General features: G+C 36.8%; 1 protein-coding gene across 1 annotated transcript in view; it reads right to left on the bottom strand.

Moving 5' to 3' along the window:
* Il7 (interleukin 7) overlaps positions 1-19,316 on the bottom strand; it is a 38,498-nt gene that overhangs the window by 5,373 nt on the left and 13,809 nt on the right. The window contains exon 3 of the mRNA XM_051158443.1: positions 577-657. Within this exon, the coding sequence (XP_051014400.1) occupies positions 577-657 (81 nt within the window). The remainder of the gene's footprint in view (positions 1-576; positions 658-19,316) is intronic.

Raw genomic sequence — 19,316 nt, 5'->3', positions numbered from 1 at the left:
AATGAGGAGCTATCTAATCCCAGATATAGGCTTTTTAGAGAAATCAGTTAATAAATAAAAATAATTTATGAATATGTGATAAGGTGAGGTTGACAGCTACGTGAGTTTTAGAAAGACTGTCAAATATCAAAGCTTCTCTATTGTGAGGGGTAACTTACAAACTTATATATATTTTTCTATTGTAATTGAGCAACTAGAGTTGACTTTGGCATAAACTTCAGTAAATACTAAAAAAACTGGAGTTGTCTAAAACCAAATGATGAGTGGTGTGTGTGTGTGCGTGAGATAATTTTAATAAGAACTCCTTCATAATAAGCTCCTGGGAAAAAGACATTTGTGCCTTTATAGTCAGTGTTTTTAGTTTTTCAAGGTGAAAAACAATAAATGACAAAAAATTATCATGTACTTTTTTTCTATTGTGGGCAGGATATCTGTAAAGTTAACATGTAATAGACCACAGTATAATATAATAAACAGGTGATGACCCTGTCATTAGGATAAGAAGATTATGGAATTAATTATTTAACGGAAATGTCTATAATACCAAGCTCATAATACATTCTAAATTATCATTACCTTTGTATCATCACATAGATGTTTTTTAAAAAAGTTTGGTTCATTATTCGGGCAATTGCTACCAGTTCCTGTCATTTTGTCCTGTAATAATATAAAACGTATAGTTAAATGATGCAGCTATATCCAACATATAGTTATAAAATAACATTCTGATATTTGATATTCATAGGAACACTTTAAGGAAAGTAGACTTGCCTGATTCCACTAACTAGGCATCAAGAATAATTTTCTCCATGTGAAAAATAAATAAATCTGTACAATATCACCCCAAATAAGATTCATAATCTCTTAAGATCAGGTTGAAATATCTGTCCAGCAGACTAGTGGTTCCACGCTGCTCAAGCTTCTCAAAGACCTCAGACAGTTTTAGTCTGAATGATATTGTCAAAACAATAGGTCGAACAAGGGCACGATTAGTAAAGAGCTTCTAATCTTCATCTGCCACTCAGGAGAGTGTGCATTGTTCTTATTACTCATACAAAGGATAAGTAATAAAGTATAAAAATATTATTCATGAGTAATAAAATCCAGACTCTAAAATCTATATATTTACAGTTTTACCTATAGGAAGTAGTGCCTGAACACATAATTGTTTAAAGATTCATCACTTAGATGACCACTGTAGAAAGATTTTTTTCAAAACCCTGTATTGAAGTTAATTTAAGGAAACAGTGATCTGGGTTCCTGTGACATCTGGCAGATGAGTCACTGAGTCCTTTAGACATATTTGACCATGTCTCCTGGATGGTGAGGCCTGGTGGCACTCAGAGGAAGGATAGCAGGCTACCAAGAAGAGACTTGATACCCTATGAGCATATACAGGGGGAGGAGGTCCCCTTCAGTCACAGACATAGGGGAGGGGAGCAAGAGGGAAATGGGAGGGAGGGAGGAATGGGGGGATACAAGGAATGGGATAGCAATTGAGATGTAATATGATTAAATTAATAAAATATATAAAAAAACATGATCCCCGTTGGAGAAGCATTCCTTTGGAAAAGTGTGCCAGTTACCCAAGGCATACTGTAAACATCACAAGTACAAGACACATTTTCTAAAATATTATAGCTAAAGGTAATGAAAATTATTTGTCTAATAAGTTATTTTTCTATCAACTTTATTTATTGCAGACGTGGATTCCCTGTATAACAAGAGCCCTGGCTGTTCTGCACATGCTCTGTAGATAAAGCTGGCCTCAAACTCAGAGATCAGCCTACCTCTGCCTCTCAAGTGCTGGGTCTAAAGGCATGTGCCACCATGCCCTGCTTCTATCAACTTTTACTTAATCCCAGAAATGACATAAAATTGTATACACATTTTTTGACTAAACACACAAAGTCATAAGAAATATGTCACCAAGTTAAATTCTTGGAGCATTCTAGCACATTGCATAACAATGTATGAAAATCCTTTTTGCTTAGGCCACTGCTCTGGAAAAAATATCATAACTACATAAGCAAGAGGTCAACTTCTCTGTATGTTTGCCAATTGTTTGATCAAGAATTAAATTTCAGTGTGATGGTAGTAAACCTTTAACATGAGTGTGTCAGGTGTCAGAGTTGCCTTCTGAAGTTAGCATTCAGACTTCTCAAGAGCAGCTCAGGGTCCAAATCCATAGTGAAAGAAAACACTTCCTATCTCTTGATTTAAGAATGGCAAAGTAATAGATTTCTACAAGCACTTTGGTCCATGCAAATATTTGCAGTTTATTATAAATATGCAAAAACCACAACAGAAAAGCCAAATTCATTATGAATTATGGTTTGAATTGCTTTACATCTTGATCCACAGACAGCAGGCAGAGACAGAGACTTGGCCTGGCATGGGCTTTCCTCTATGGCACACCTTTCCAACAAAATCACACCACCTAATCCTTCGCAAATAGTTCCACTATCGGGAAACTAAACATTGCATATGTGAGGCCATGGGGGCCGTTCTCATTCAAACCACTACATTCAGTTTCCTGGGTCCCATAGATTTGTAGCTGCATCAGAATATAGAATGTGTCCAACTTCAAAACTCTCCAAAGTCTTTCTGTTGTAAGACGTTAAAATTCTGAGATGTAGCCAACGGACAGGACACTCTCCACCGTTGAGTGGAGAGTGGGGTCTGACTTTCATACAAACTCTGGTGCCCCATATTTGACCACGTCCCCTGGATGGGGAGGCCTGGTGGCACTCAGAGGAAGGATAACAGGCTACCAAGAAGAGACTTGATACCCTATGAGAATATACAGGGGGAGGTAATCCCCCTCAGGAACAGTCATAAGGGAGGGGAATAAGGGGAAAATGGGAGGGAGGGAAGAATGGAAGGATACAAGGGATGGGATAACCATTGAGATGTAATATGAATAAATTAATAAAAAAAGAAGAAAAAAGAAAGAAAAAAAGTTCTGAGACCTATGGCAAAGCACTACCAGAGCCTTTCTACAGGCCCTCTTGAGTCCTTAAACATCATTGTCTGGCATTACTTCAAGTATTCAACACACAAAAGAAAGAGGTTTTCTGCCTTTTCTGATTCAATTTTCAAAGTCACACACTGCCTTTTCCACTGATTTTAATGGCTCAAATGGAATCATTAATTCCAGTCTACCTTCAAGGGGAAAGAATTGAACTCCAAGACTATTGTAGCTATAGGTAAAAATGACCATATTCTTCCATCTCATGACTTTGAAAGAATCAGTTGGAAATGATGAATCCCAGTATATGTCTATGAATCTGAGAAATGCATGTTATGTGTCTTTGCTGCATAGTAAAATCTACTGATAGACACCAGTTAACTGACCAAAATAGGGGAAGTTAAAGATAAAGGCAGTCCACAGGGCAGCTGTTCTAGCATCCAATTGATGTATTTTCTGCCCAAGAATAGTTCTCTTGACTTTTCTTTATGGAAGAAAATTTCAGTAGTGCTCCCAGTAACTCTCTGTGGTCACATGCAGTCTGAGTAGACTTGTATGCATTTATTGCATAAATGCCTTCTAGTCAGTATCAAGTGCCAATTTGCTGCTTCATTGCATTTATTTTCTGATATTGATCTTTTGGATCCACAATATTTATTCAATATTCAATATTAATTTTGGTTCTAGTTTAAAAAAATTACTTTCTACAAAAATATTCTGATTATCTGATTACCATCATCACAACTCATCCATGGGTACATCTTAGTCCATCAAAGAGTTTCATGGGAGGGAGCTTATAAAATGTTAAGCTTATGTTCTCTATGAAATTTGTAAGTTGTATATTATTTACAGAATCCTGTCTCAATTAGTTACAAAATTTAGAACTTAACAGACCATTTGGAACTGATATTTAGTTGATAATTTAAAAGAAAGGTCACTTAAATTGGATCAAATACTTGTTAAGCATTTAATAGTAGAGATGCCACTATAAAAATTATATATGGTTCTTTCTCATAATAACATGGTGTTATTGTTTGGTGGTTAAAAAAGACATTAATCCAATAGCCACAACTAATTACCAGCTTGGTAATTGTGAAGCTATGATAGATAAATGATATTACTCTGTTTGATATTGTTGTTGTTAATATGACACAAAATAGAGTTATCTGAAAAGAGAAAACTCAGTTGAGAAAATGCCTTTATTATATTGCCTGTAGGGTTGTCTGCAGGGCATTTCATTGATTAATGATTGATATTTGGGGACCCAGCATAATGTGAATGGTTCCAATCCTGGGTCCTGGAGTTTATACAAAAGCAAACTGAGCAAGCCACAGGGAGAAAACCAGAAAGAAGTATTTTTCTATGGTCTCTGCTTCAGTTTCTGCCTTTAGCCTTCTTGAGTTTCTGCCCAGATTTCCCTTCTCTATAGACTACCACTGTGAACTGAAATAAACCTTTCTGCCCCAATGTGCTTTTGGTCATGAAGTTTACCATAGCCATGGCCAAGTACCATGAGGCGCTACAGAGTGTACTCAGGAATTCTCATTACAGCTTTGTTTAGGATCAAGTACCATGACCAAGCTCTGAAACCCAAGTTTCTTAGGGTTAAAGGGAAAGGGGTACTCAAAACATAGAAAACAGAATTTAATATTAGCTTCCTCTGGAGTGAAATGGGCATGTCAGTAGGTGGCTGAATAAAAGAAATCAAAGGAAGGGAACGTGTCTGATAAATAAACAAATACAGCATTCCAATAAAAAGAAAGAGCCTGGAAGAAAAGTTATTTAGTTTTAAGAGCATGGTAATATATGTTTTTAAATCCTAAAAGGAAAAATGAATGAGCAGTTAACTATATTTATAGTGACAAAGACAACAATGGTGTATTTTTGAGGACTGTGTTAATAGCAGTATACTGGCATGGTTTGCAAGGGAATCATGTATCTAGGTAAACATTGAGAAGTTTTTTAATCATCTGTTCATGAGTAATGACTTAACGCTGTGTTAGGGTTTTAATCGCTGTAGTTAAACACCATGACTAAACGCAACTTGAAAAGAAAGGGTTTATTTCAGTGTACAGTTGCATATAATAGTCTATAACTGATTAAACTCAGGACAGGAACTCAAACCAAGCAAGATCTTGGAAAAAGGAGGTGATTCAGAGAACACAGAGAACTGCTGCTTACACTTGCTTCCATTAGCTTTCCCAGCCTGCTATCTCACAGCACCCAGGGTCACCTGCATAGATGCCATAGTGGGCTGGACCCTCCCACATCAAACATCAATATAAAACAGAGCAGAGGCTTTCCCACATGCCTCTTTAAAAAATGACTTTATTGTGTTAATGTGATATAAAGTCAGTCAGCACAACTGGATTTCCTGGTAGGAAAGAATACATACATGGGTGGAAACTTGAAAAATATTTTAAAATCTATTTTATTAATTTATTCAGATTACATCCCAATTGTTATCCCCTCACTTTTATCTTCCTGATCCTCCCTCTCTCCCTTTTTTCACCTTTTTCCCCTCCCCTAGGTCTGTGACAAAAGGGGACCATTTCCCCTACCGTATGGCTAATGAAAATTCTCTTGACTTTTATTAACATGCAAAATAATTTTTATTTATATGAATCCATTAGTAACTAAAAACCTCAGGTTAAGAGGAACTTTTTCATTTTATGTCAGAGATATAAATGTCAATAATTTCTGGTATCTGTAGCTAGCCAAAGCCAACATCCCATGTAAGGGATGACTATATTAGCAAAAGCAAGTAAAATTTGAAATAAAAATATTTATATCATTTTATTTTAACATCTCTAAGGTGAGATATTAAGGCATACATCAAGAAAACCCATGAAGAAAAGTTAAAGTAGATTAATGGGACTCTCGACACCTTTTACGTGCACCTATTTTAAAACAGCAAGCTGACTTATGGCAGAAAAAGCAAAGGTAGTAAATACAATGTCACATTTCAACAAGTGGCTTTGGGGACAAATAGATATATACCCTTCTTATCCCCAAAAGAATGTAGACACAAATATTGCATTTTTCATAAATTTGACTCAAGTGAATTATGATGTAACAGAAAATACCAAACTAAAATCCCCCTAGATTATGATTTAGGGGAAACCCTAGATGACCTAGATGCTGGTGTTTTTAAATACAATAATTTTAAAAGTATGGCCCTTTTAAAGTATGAAAGAAATGATTGATAAGTGAAAACAACTTTATAGCTTTGTTTTGCAAAAAAGTGTCAAGAGAATGAGAAGACATTGCAGACTAAGGAAAAGTTTCACAAGAAACATCAAATGAAGAACATTTTAAAAATTAAAAAAAAAAAAGAAGTCTTAAAACAGCAATAAGAGAAAAAACAAACCATTCAAAAAGAGAAAAAAGTCCCGAGTCCTGAATGTATACGTCAGTAAAGAAGATACATGGGTGACAAAGTATAAGAAAAGATGTTCAGCATCACGTGCCACTGCGGAAAGGAAAAGAAAATAATGAAATACCACATCCCTCTCATGACTTTTGCAATATCTAAAATCTAAAACAGACCACACCACACCATGGACAGGGTATGGAGCAAGAAGAATTCTCAGTTATTGCTTGTGGGAATGCAAAATGGCACTTCCATTTTGGAAGGAAGTTTGCTTGTTTATTTTATAAAATTAAGCAAACTTTTCTTTAAGCAATCTTGATTCTCAAAGGATTTGAAAGCATGCTCATACAAATGCAGCGAATAGACATTTAAAGTGGCTTTGTTATTTTCTCAGTTGTGAAGCAATTAAAATGTCTCTCTGCAGGTAAGTGAATAACCTCTGGCACTTCCACACAATGAAATATGTTTTACTGAAAAAGAATTGTCAAACACAAGACAACCTGAGGGAAATTTTCATGCATTTTGCTAGTGAATGAAGCATTTAAGAAAACTATGTATACAGTAAGGCACCCATGGCTTTCAGAGATGAAGAGGTTGTGAGGGACAAATGGACAGTGAAACTTTTCTATATGGTTCAATATTTTGAATATTTCATATTTGAAAAATCAACTATAGTTTGATTTTTCACTAAGAAAGAGTTGTGATGTAAGATCCGGACACAAGTGATAATGATGTGGCGAGTCCTACAGTGTAGTCCATGTGTCACCATAATAGAACGTCTTGCTCTTGGACCAGTTCTTCTGACGGCCAGTGAGGTGTAGGAACTCTATCCTTTTGAGACAAATTTGTTTTTGTGAAATTAACATTGGTCTTAAAAATAAACTTTATTATTTGAAGATTTCTCTATGAAAGTGAAATGGGCTGGGCCACTCCAAAGCATTTACAAATAGCTGGGCATGATGTCAAATGTCTGTAATCCCAGCACTTGGTTAATGGAGTTAGAAGACTCAAGCATTATGGTCATTTTTAACTACATAGTGCCTTAGAGTCCAGAAGCCCAGCTGGTTAGGCTATATGAAACCTTGTCTCAAAATGTTGACAATATGCAAGGGTGTGATAACTAGAACTTGTAGGAAGGAAACACTCACTCACTCACACACACACACACACACACATATACACACACATACACACACACACACACACACACACACACACACACTCACAAAGTAACAGTGCCTAGAGACCTGCCAAGATTGAATCTAGACTTTATAAAAGATACATTCTGAATACTGATTTTTATAAGAGAACGTAGAAGCAACCCAAATCAGTAAATTCATATTTGAAGAGAAAAATACACCGATTCTTTGTTTGGAAAATACCAAATGGTATTTTATTGCTACGTTCTTTTGGAAGAATAATAGTATTTGCTTTCCCTCCAGGCCTATGGCATATTCAGTCTTAAGCTCTTTGCTACTCTAGCAGTGCCAGTGTAGGTCCCATCTCATGGAGTAAGCCTTAAATCTAACAAGAAAGGAGCTGGTTAATTCCGTAACATGTGTGCCACTATTGTACCATATCATACTGGCACCAGTTCAGGGTTGTAGATTTTTAGCTGGATTGGTGGCTGCCTTTCTCCTCTGGTGGTGTGCAGGGTGCCTTCCAGTACCATGAATGCTAGTCAGTGCAGGTGAAGTTTCTCACTAGACTCCAGCTCAGTTTCTTAGTGTTGATTAGATATGTACCAATTGTCCTCACTAAGAAGGCCATAAAGTTTGTGAAGAGCACCAGTAAATAACCTTGGAAAAAGTCCCTGATGTTTGCAGGTTTCCATGGCCCCCTTGTTCAATGACTCAACAAGACATAACCAATTCCTAACACTGAAGTTTTACTTGGTAGTGTAAGACATTATTAGTCAGGACACTGTCTCTCCTCTTATTTGGTCACTCCATTTAGAGGTCTTTCACATGGGCATATATCTTAGAAAACTTCTACAGTAGTAGGTTCCTATGTGGCTTTTCAAATGGCCTTTAGTGTTAGATGTCCCTCCTCATTATTTATCCTTTACCTTTTTCTTTCATCCCTCCCCCTATTTAATCCTATTCTAGTGGCACTCTGTTTTCTTTATGACAGTATATTCTATTTCCACTTCCTTAGGCAATCCTATCCTGGCCCCTAGTCCCTTATTAAATACCTGACTTCAGTGGTTATTGGGATGGCAGCATGCATAAATATGTCTTAAAAGCTAACATCCTCAATAAGGTAGATTATAAAGCTTATACATTATTCACGATGCATATGTATATTAATGAACTAGAGTCAAAAGTTTTATTTAGTTAAGTTAATAGGATACTTGTAAAGATAAATTCTATCAAAAATACATGTAAATCTTAGTCCTCACTCATGTATTTTTGATGTTTTTATTTATTTGCCAATGAATACATTGACTTAAGTTTTTTACGTACATAGTAAATTACTATTTTACAGCAATGACTGTGTTCATAATACTCAAGATAACCATTGAGATGTAACAAGAATAAAGTAATAATAAAAAAAGATAAAAATGCTTAAAAACAGATTAAATTTTGCATAATATTTTAAAAGAGATTAATCCTAGGTGGTTCCTAAATTTCATATGCGACTGATAGAAAAAGAGAACAGTGGAAGCAGGAATTCCAAGTTAAAAAGCATAACAAAACAAAAATACCAGAGCAAAAGCACTGTGGTCAAAAATAATGCATAGTTTGTTTGAGAAATAGTAGTCAATCCTGTTTAATTGTATTGTTAGGCAGGAGGTAATCCCAGAGATACACCCCCTTGGTTTCTACTCTCTCTCCCAGCTCTTCTGACCCCATGCCTGTTCTCAGCACATCTGATTCCCCACCCTCATTCTCCTCCCCACACTCCCTTCCACCCAGTTCTTTCTCTTCATCCTTCCATTGTCTAGTTTATTTTCCCTTCTGAGTGGGATTCAACGATCCTCCCCTCAGCTCTCCTTGTTACTTAGCTGCTTTGGGTCTCTGGATGGTAGTATGGATATTCTGTACTATATGGCTGACTTCCGCTTTTAAGTGAGTACATGCAAATGGGTGGCTTTCTGGGTCTGGGTTACCTCACTCAGGATGATCTTTTCTAATTCCATCCATTTCCCTGTAGATCGCATGATTTTCTTGTTTTTAATAGACAACTAGTATTTCATTGTGTTAGGGAACCACAGGTTCTCTTTCCATCCATTCTTTGGTAGAGGAACATCTGGGTTGTATCCAGTTTCTGGCTATTATGAATAAAGCTGCTATGAACATAGTTGTGAGAGTGTCCTTATGGTATGGTGGAGAAATTGTTTGGGTATATTCCCAGGAGTGGTATAGATGGGTCTTGAGATTGAACTATTTCAATTTTCTGAGAAAGCACCACATTGCCATAGAGGCTTACAGAGGCTGAAGCACCCACCAAAGAGCATCCATGGACTGGGCCCATGACACACATGTAACTGATGGGCAACTTCATCTTCATGTGGGTCCCTTAGCAAAAAGGTAGGGGCTATCTCTGACATAGCCTGTGTTGCCTGCTTTCGGATCACTTTCCCCTAGGTGGGCTGCCTTGTCTAGCCTCAGTTGAAGAGGATGTGCTTAAACCTGATGCTACTCAATGTGCTTGTGTAGGTCTGCAAGGGGTGGGGGCTCCCCTTTTCTGAGATGGAGAGGGAAGAAAGAAGGAACAAGGTGGAACGGTGGAGCAGGGAGTAGAGGAGGGAAGGGTCTGTGTTTGGGATGCACAATGAATGAATAAATAAATAAATAAATTTAATAACAGAAAAAAGAAAAGTAGTAGTCAATACAAAGTGAAAATCAGGACAAGCCAACTGCAAACAACAGACTGTTTTGTGCAGATAAGGAATTTGCCCTGCCTTCTGGGACAACTAGTGGGAAGCTGTACCAGGAAGTAGCACGGTCTTAGCTCTTTTTTGTTTAAGAAATACTCAGAAATATTTGTAAATGCATTTCTGAAAATTATGCTTACTCACTTTGCCTGAAAAGCAAATTCAATGACGGGTAAACAGGAATCATCGGAGGAATAGAGGAAGAGGAAGAACAAATGCTGGAACAGGAGAAAGATTTCTTGCAATAATCTGTCTTGCTGGAAGTTTCCAAGTGAGACAGTTGTTTGAAAGTTGTCTACAATCTAGCAAAAGCTAATTAAAGAGGCATACTTCAGTTTGCAATAGCCATTGGAAAGTAAATTATATGGTAATTGACTCCTGAATTGTAAGCCATGTTTTATGTTTTCTGCCCAAAGAATATGCAGAGGGGAAAACCCAGACATTTGTGTGCTGTGTTATGTTTAATATATCCAATATTTTGGATATCTTTTTATAAGTTTTCAGTAACCAACTTTGCAAAGGTAACAAATAGCAGACATTGGTAAAAGCTAAAGCAATCTCTATGAAATCCTGTAGCCCAGTTTCTCCTTTAGCTACCCTATGTGTCCAAGTTAATGCAGGCAGCTACTGTGAGTGGAACTACAGTCTTCCTGCTTTGGCATTATTTCATATTATGAAAAATGAATAATATTGTTCCAACATGCAAGTAACAAAATATGTTTAATTAAATACACTGATATATACTGATTAAACAGCCCCAAACTGTATCTTATGAAAGTTTATTACTAAAGTTTATATAGAAATTTTAATGTGTGCCTCATTGAAGTAAATAATTTAAATATATTTCAAATGAACAAAAGTGCCATTTTGTTTATCTTCCATTCCTTATGGTCAAGAGAAGCACAAGAAACATGTAGACACCATTCTGCTCATTTAGTGTATATTCCTAAAGCAACATATGTTACAGTGTGTGTCAATTGCATATAAAACAGTAGCACAAACAGAGAAGTAAATGTTTTCAACAATTAGCATCGATGGGAATTTACTATAGAGAATTCCAGGGGTAAAATGAAAAGACCACCCCTACAAAAAGAACTGTTACAATACTGTATCAAGTTGCCCCACGAAATGATTTATGACGTAAAATAGTTATATAATAAACTTTGAGGTGGTTAGGTTTGCTTATGAAAATATCTCTCTGCAATTTATTTCATGAGATTGAGCATAAAAGTCGCCTGGTAATTTTTAAATGCAAAAGAAAGGAAGATCTCAGGAAGAGGTAATCCTTTAGCCAGCCATTCCTTACTGTAGTCATCACAGTGTATAGAAAACTTTCTTCTTTGTAAATTACAATTCTCCATCATTGCCCTTAATGGCCATGATGACCACTGAGTTAGTAACTTGTGAGAATAACCCTCATAAATAGAAAACCAACTAAAGTACAGATATTATCATGTGATCAAAAATGTTACATAACAATAATAATTAGTTATTATTAATAATAATCAGTTAGGCTGAGATTTAACTTTTTAAGCACATAGAAAACAGATTGAAAGCAGCAAGCAGTATTTAATGTTTACATAGATGTGGGCTTAAAACTAATAAAATCAATACAGCTTTGATAAAATATCTATTAAAGCCTTAGTGAGGGACGCCTTTTCCTAATTCTTTTGCATAAACCTCCTCTATTGTCAAGACGTGTTTGCTTTATACTTGGCCTGTACGTGCCCTACTGCCAGGGCCTTCACCTTTGAGAATTCTGGTATAGCTAATACCTTTGTGCTTTAATAACTATTTTTCTATAAAAATGACAATATTGCCAATCACATACCCCCAAACTTTAAAAGGACCACTACCCTTCATTAGATTTGTACAACTTCATATTAACATGCTACAATTGGTCTAGATTCAAATGTGAATGCTGACATGTCTCTTCTGTATGCTCTACCTAGGAGTGTTCTCTCAAGTGCACATCTACATCTACTACTCTGCAGCTAAATATTATCTGCTCTGTATGACTTAGTCTTACAAAATCCAGTTCCCTTTCTCAGACTGGCACATTGTAGCTTCTACATTTTCTGTACTTGCTGAGATTTCCATCAGTTCTTGCCACAGGGGCGGTTTACTTTTAGGTTTAAGTACTGAGCACCCAGGTCAAATTAGTTGTTACCATCAACATTTTAAGCTGTAATCATTCCATTGTGTTGTAATTATTTCTTTAACAGACTTATCTCTCCTTCAAAGCTGCTAACTTCATAGGCCTCAGACTCAGGATGACAGACCAGTGTTTTGCATAGTTGCATACATTACTTATGAGCTTATGTGCAGTTCATAGGAAGTATTTCATAAAAACATAAAGAAACATTTATTGAAGGTCCAGGATGCTAGATGTGACTGATGAAGTTGTTTCTGATGTGAGACAATTCCCTTTTAGTTTTGCCTCCTCGATATCTACTCATTTGTCAGTATCCTATTAAAAGTGAAATTCTCCCCCATTTTAGTCACTGCGGTTCATAATAAGTAGAACACATAATTTATCTTTCCACTTGTAGATTACAATTAGCAAATGTCATTTTAATAAATGCTTAATTAAATGAACCATAAAGGATCATGAGATTTTCAAGAGGTCTGGAAAAGCTGATTGAGACCCTACTTTTTGCATTTTAGGAGATGATAATCATTCATCAGTCTTTAGGTTACTATGCTGCAATAGATGCACACCGTGTAAACATGGCAACCCAATCAACAATGAAAAATATGCCAGATGTAAACTTGTAATCATTACTGCTTGTACGCTTTACTTTACAACCTACCTGAATTTAATATATTGATTTCAACTATGGTCCAGTGTGTGTGTGTGTGTGTGTGTGTGTGTGTGTGTGTGTGTGTGTATCTGTGTGTTACAAAGTGATAAACCACATACCTTTCATGTCTTAGCACAATGCTGTTCCAGTGAGTTATATACCTGTGATCTTTTAAGTTTTTATTAAGGGCACAAAGTGCAGAGTCAAGATTTAGATAGAATATATTCAAAGATTCTGGAAAGCAGAAATGAAATGGTCACCCGTAGAGCAAATTTCTGAAAAGAGATGACAAGTGAAGCAATACATCAAGTTTGGCAGACCAAGCTATCATGCAGAATGAGAAGGGAGAGCTATATTCCACAGTAAGCAAGCTACTATAGTCGTACTGCAAGCACACAAGCCAACAGTTAAGACAAGCCATTATTATACTCAATTCATGTAAAGAATATGTATCATAAAATGACTGTTATGTTCTAAAGGTTTGTGTGAATCCAGATTCAATTGTTGATATCTTAGTTGTCAATGTCATGAAGTGGGGGATCTGGAAGGCAATTATGTCATGAGGATAGAGCTGTCATGAATGGAGTTAGTGCTGTTATAAAAGAGAGCTCTTTCTACAACATAAGACTATGCTAAGCCCACAGTGGGTAACCAGGAATGACTCTTACCATGCTGCCATCGTGTTCTCTTTCCTATTGTTTATAAATCACCCACCCTTCTTCTTTGCTATGGCCACTAGAGAAGACAGCCACTCACCACTCATGCACTGCAATATCGTTACAGTACAATTCTGAAAAGTTTCTATAGACTTGAATCTAATACAATAAAATGTATTCGGTGATTAAATTATTAAGTCAGTCAATAAATACTAGGCAAGAAGACATCCTTGGTGCTGAGGATATTGTGGCTAAGAGGGCAGAATCTTTACTCACAAATAAATAATTCTGGACAGTAGTAAAATTCATGAGGAAAATTAATTAATTGATATAGTGGAGAGCGAAATTCAGTGTATCTTATGGCAACCCACTGACCTAGCACAGTACTTCAGCATTGCATTTAGCCTTGCTTCCTTGGACTTGGAGCATTCTCTCATGCTCTACCTCACTCTCTCACTTTTTCTCACTCTCCCCCATCTCATACTTTTCATCTTACGGCAAAGTGGAGGGAAGGTGTATCAGCATAGCTTTCCTCATAATTGAGCCTGTGCTCCCAGTATACTGTTTTTTTTTTTCTTTTCCTGTTTTAACCTATCATGAGGTGCAGTGAGCTGACTCCCACGGTGAGGTATATGGCTACTGGGCTGTAAGACCTCTCCCGAATGAAAACGTTCTTAAAGTCATTCTTCCCATCACAATCCTCCTTGAAATTACTTCCTTCCTGAAAATAGCTGTGTCCCAAAACAGGTGAGATGTAGAGAATTCATAAATACTGCTAGGTTATCTTTATTTAATTGTCTGAAATTATATTTATTTTATGCATTTATGGACATTTAGAAAACACTTTTGCTTTCTAGACAAACTAGAGATTCATATATATGTCTCTCCTTCTCTCAGCCTAATTTCCCCAATTTTAATGTCTTACGTTAGACATTTTCACTATAATTCACAAGCCATTGCTGAATCATTGATAACTACTTAACTTCAGGGATGAAATCCTTCACTCATTATTTTGTAAAGTTCTGGGCATTTTTACTCGTGTATAAAAGTGAAATTTAATGAAACCTAATCATACTTTTCTTGAACATCAGGTACTATTTGAAGTTGTATCAAAAAACTTATCAAATCCAATTAAACAGATATTCTAGCCTTGATTATTTTTCGACGTGTTTATGGTGTTTGTGGCATTTGGTATGTGCTCCTTCCTATGCTAACTTTAGGAGGAAATGTACCATCTGTTAAGATGTTGTTTCATTGTTTCAAATGGGGATGATCATTTGTTCAGGATATGCTGTTTTGAGTCCTCTAACCTTATAATGAATGTATATTTATATAATGTCATTTCACTGGTTTTGCTTCAGTACGGTGCTGGTTATCTCAAAACTTTTGTCATTTTATAAATGTTAAATTCAGTTACAGAGGATGGAGGTGAGGCTTAGCAATTGAGTGCTTACTGCTTTTGTAGAATGTTCGGTTGCCAGCACCCATGTCAGTTGTCTCACAATCACCTCCAGCCAGGGGCCCCAACACCCTTTTCTGACCTCCCAGGCCCCAGCAAATGTGTGGCACATACTGTCTGACATATATACACACACACACACTCTCTCTCTCACATACACATACAAATTAAAATATATTTTGTAAAAAAAAATCAGTTTCAGGTGTCACAAAATAAGCTGACTGATTTAACTTGGAGTTGCACTGAGCCTACAGAAGTCAGAAGGGGCAAATCTGTCAGTGATATGGAGGCTAGCAAATATGATGGGTGCTATTTCCTCTTTCCAGCCTTCATTGTGGTTATTAGTATTTCTTTTTTCCAAATACTTTTTATTTCTTTCTAATCATCAAGTTGGAAGCTTGTCTTAGTGATTGTCTATCTTTTCATCTTTCCTAATGCATACATCCAGTTCTCAAAACACTCTCACCATCACTTCAATGTAAATATTCAGTTCATTTGGCTCAAAAATGTTTAATTTTTAGAACTTATGATTGACACATTCTCTGAGGATGTATTATTTAATATCCCTTTCTTTTCCATCTATCTTTCTAATTTTGTTAATTTCTACCTTATGTTTCAATTTTTTACATAATATATTTTACATTATTTTCACTAAAAAATTAAAATGTATTTTATCTCCCCAAATTTGTTGTCCTGATGAATGTCCCAATATGTGAGCTTGTGAAAAAGCAAAGACAAAAACAAAAACAAAAATGCTTTCTGCTCTTATGGGATAAAGCACATTATAAGTGAATTAGATTAGACTGATTCATAGTGCCTTTTAGCCCACTGATAGCTTTTTCATTTTGATTTTTTCTCTCTGTTGAATCTGTCAATAAGCAATAAGAAATACGTGAAACACAGAGTCCAGAGGATTATGAAGTTGCTGCCAACCTTGGTTGTATAGCTAATATCATATCACAAAATGGAAAAGGAAAACAACAAAATGACTGAAGGAAGCTTAGATGTATTGATAGTAACCTTGAGTATAAAAGTACACATGAGACCCTAAGTCCAAAGACACAGATTCACTGAATAAATAAACAACCCCCCCTTAAAAAAAACCAAGGAAAACAACTTCATTGGCAAAGATGAGCACGGGATGAAAGTGTTGGAGAAAGACATACCATGCAAAGAAACAAAAAGTGATGAGGGTTGTAATATGCTACTAGAAGAATCCATCAGCAGAATCTGTATACATTATAAATGCATATAAACTCCTCCTCCCTGATTCATACTCAGCTGCGGGATCCCCTACGGTATGTGCTGGACACATGAAGCAAGGGGAAGCAAGCAGCAGTTAAATACCCAATGTATAAGATGATCCTGGGCTTTGGCACAGATTTTTGGGAGTTAGAAAGTTGTCTTATATTATGGATGGAAAATATGGTAAATAGGAAAATTTCAGTTACACCTAACAATACACCTCAAAGACTACAAACAACAAAATAAGGAACGAAAAATTAGTAGAAACCAAATCAGAGCAAAAATAAATGAAGCCTGAAACAAAAAAAAAAAAAAAAAGAAAAAGAAAAAATCAAGTGAATGAGTTAATATTTTGAAATACAAGCAAAATTGAAAAATGTTTAGTTAGAGAAAAAGGGAGAAGAGCTAAATGAGTAAATTCAGAAATATAAAAAGAGACATTACAGCTGATACCACAGAATTATGCCGAATCAGACACTGCTGTGAACCACTAGATACAAATAACTGGCACAACTAAAGAAAGTGTTCTGAAGGAAGGCATTTAGTGTCGTCATACTAATGAAAAGGAGAACAGTGTACTGTGTACTGTCAGATTTCCCCTTATATAAAATGCCCATGGCAGCTTATTCTATTTAGTCAGAAACAAGATCAATGGCTAGCAGAAGCTACTACTAGTGGACACAGAGTCTCTTTTAGAGTAATGGAGTGTGACTTGGATAGCAGTGGCAGATGATTATACATTTTTGGCTATATCAAATGCAGATGACTTGTGCTTTTTAAAATTACCTTATCTCAAATGACTCTTTAGATTTATATATTATTATTTTCTGTATATTGGCGTTTAGCCTGAGTCTACAACTGTGTTCCATGTCCATGCCTGGTGTCCAGGGGGCAGAGAAGAAGGGGTTGAATCCTAAGGAACTGGAATTACAGATGGATGTAAGCCATGTGAATGCTAAAAATAAAATCAAGAGCCTTCTCGTTCAGTAGCCAGTGCACTTGACCATTGAGCCATCTCTCTACCACATTGCCAATAATTATCTATCTATCTATCTATCTATCTATCTATCTATCTATCTATCTATCTATCATCCTTTTTGGATATCATTGTTTCCTTTTTAGCATTTAAAATTTTTTTATTCACTTTACAACTTGGTCATAGCCCCATACTCCATCCCATCCCAGTCCCACCCTCCAACTCTCTCCCCATGAACCCCTCCCCTGTTCTTAAGAAAAGTGGAGCCCCCATCGTATCCAATCCAGCTCATGTAGTCACATCAGGACTGATCATGTCCTCCTCCCCTACAGCCCGGCAAGGCAGTCCCACCAGGGGAAAGTGATAAAAGTGCTGGCATTAGAGTCCATATCAGTGACAGCTCCAGCTCCCCTTACTAGAAGACCCACATGAAGCCTGAGATGCTCATTGGCTATATCTTTGTAGGCATCCTAAGTCTAGTCCATGCATGGTCCTTGGTTGGTGCTTCAGTCTCACTAGGCCTCCATGGCTCTGACTAGTTGATTCTGATGGTCTTCTTGTGCAACTCCTGTCACTTCCAGGTCCTTTTTTCCGATCGCCCACTTTTCCATAAAACTCCCTATGTATTGCCCAATATTTGGCTGTGAGTCTCAGTATCTGTTTCAAACTGCTGAGTGGAGCCTCTCAGAGGACAACTCCGCTTGACTCCTATGTGCAAGCATAGCAGAGTATTGGTAATAGTGTCAGGGGTTGGCTCTCTTCCATGAGGTGGGTCTTGGGTTGGGACAGGCATTGATTGGTTGGATGTTCCCTCCATCTGTGCTCTTTTTGCTCTACCATTATCCATGCACATCTTATAGACAGGATAAATTGTGGATGAAATTATTTGTGGGTGGCCTGGTATTCCTCTCCTTCTACCAGGAGTCTTGTTTAGTTAGAGGGTGTCCTCTTCAGACATTATGCCTCCTGCTACTAGGAATTTGCCAGAGTCTCAGGAGCTTACCCTGACTTATGTCTGTAGGTTGTCACAGAGATGCCTACACTTATAGTTTCTCTTTTCTTTGCAGGTCTTCTGTCCTCCTGCCTCTGCTCTCCTCAAGTCAGATCTCCACCCTCATCTCTTTCCTACCTTGTTCTATCTCTTAAACTACTGCCTCTGTCTTTTCTATTTCCACCCCTGAGTGATATGTCAGCATCCTCCCTTGGATCCTCCTTGTTACTTATCTTCTTTGGGTCTCTGTGCATTGTGGTAGGGTTATCCTGTACTATTTGGCTAAAGTCTACTTATAAGTGAGTATATACCATGTTTTTCTTGCTGGTATGGGTTACCTCACTCAGGATGATCTTTTCTAGATCTATCCATTTGCATGCACATTTTGTCATTTCTTTGTTTTTAACACCTGAGTAGTATTCGATTATGCAAATGTACCAGTTTCTTTATCCATTCTTCAGTTGAGTGCCATCTAGGTTGTTTCTAGATTCTGGCTATTATGAATAAAGCTGCTATGAACCTAGTTGAGCAAGTGTCCTTGTGGTATGTTGGAGTAGCTTTTGGGTATATACCAAAGAGTGGTATAGCTAGATCTTGAGGCAGAAATAGGTCTTGAGATAGAACTAAGTCTTGAGGTAGAACTATTCCCAATTTTCTGAAAAAACACCAGATTGTTTTCCACAGTGGTTGTGCAAGTTTGCCCTACCACCAGCAATGGAGTGTTTCTCTTTCTACACATCCTCATCAGCATGTGCTGTCACGTGAGTTTTTTTTTATCTTAGCCATTCTGATAGGTGTAAGATGGAATCTCAAAGCCATTTTGATTTGCATTTCCCTCATGACTAAGGACAATGGTGAGCATTTCTTTAAGTGCTTCTTGGCCATGCAAGATTCCTGTGTTGAGAATTCTCTCTTTAGATTTGTGCCCCATTTTTAAATTGAGTTATTGTGTTTGTTGGTG

This window comes from Acomys russatus, chromosome 2, assembly GCF_903995435.1.
Source record: "Acomys russatus chromosome 2, mAcoRus1.1, whole genome shotgun sequence".
NCBI lineage: Eukaryota > Metazoa > Chordata > Mammalia > Rodentia > Muridae > Acomys > Acomys russatus.
Note: the sequence above shows the minus strand (reverse complement) of the source record. Positions and strands in the feature narration are given on the sequence as shown.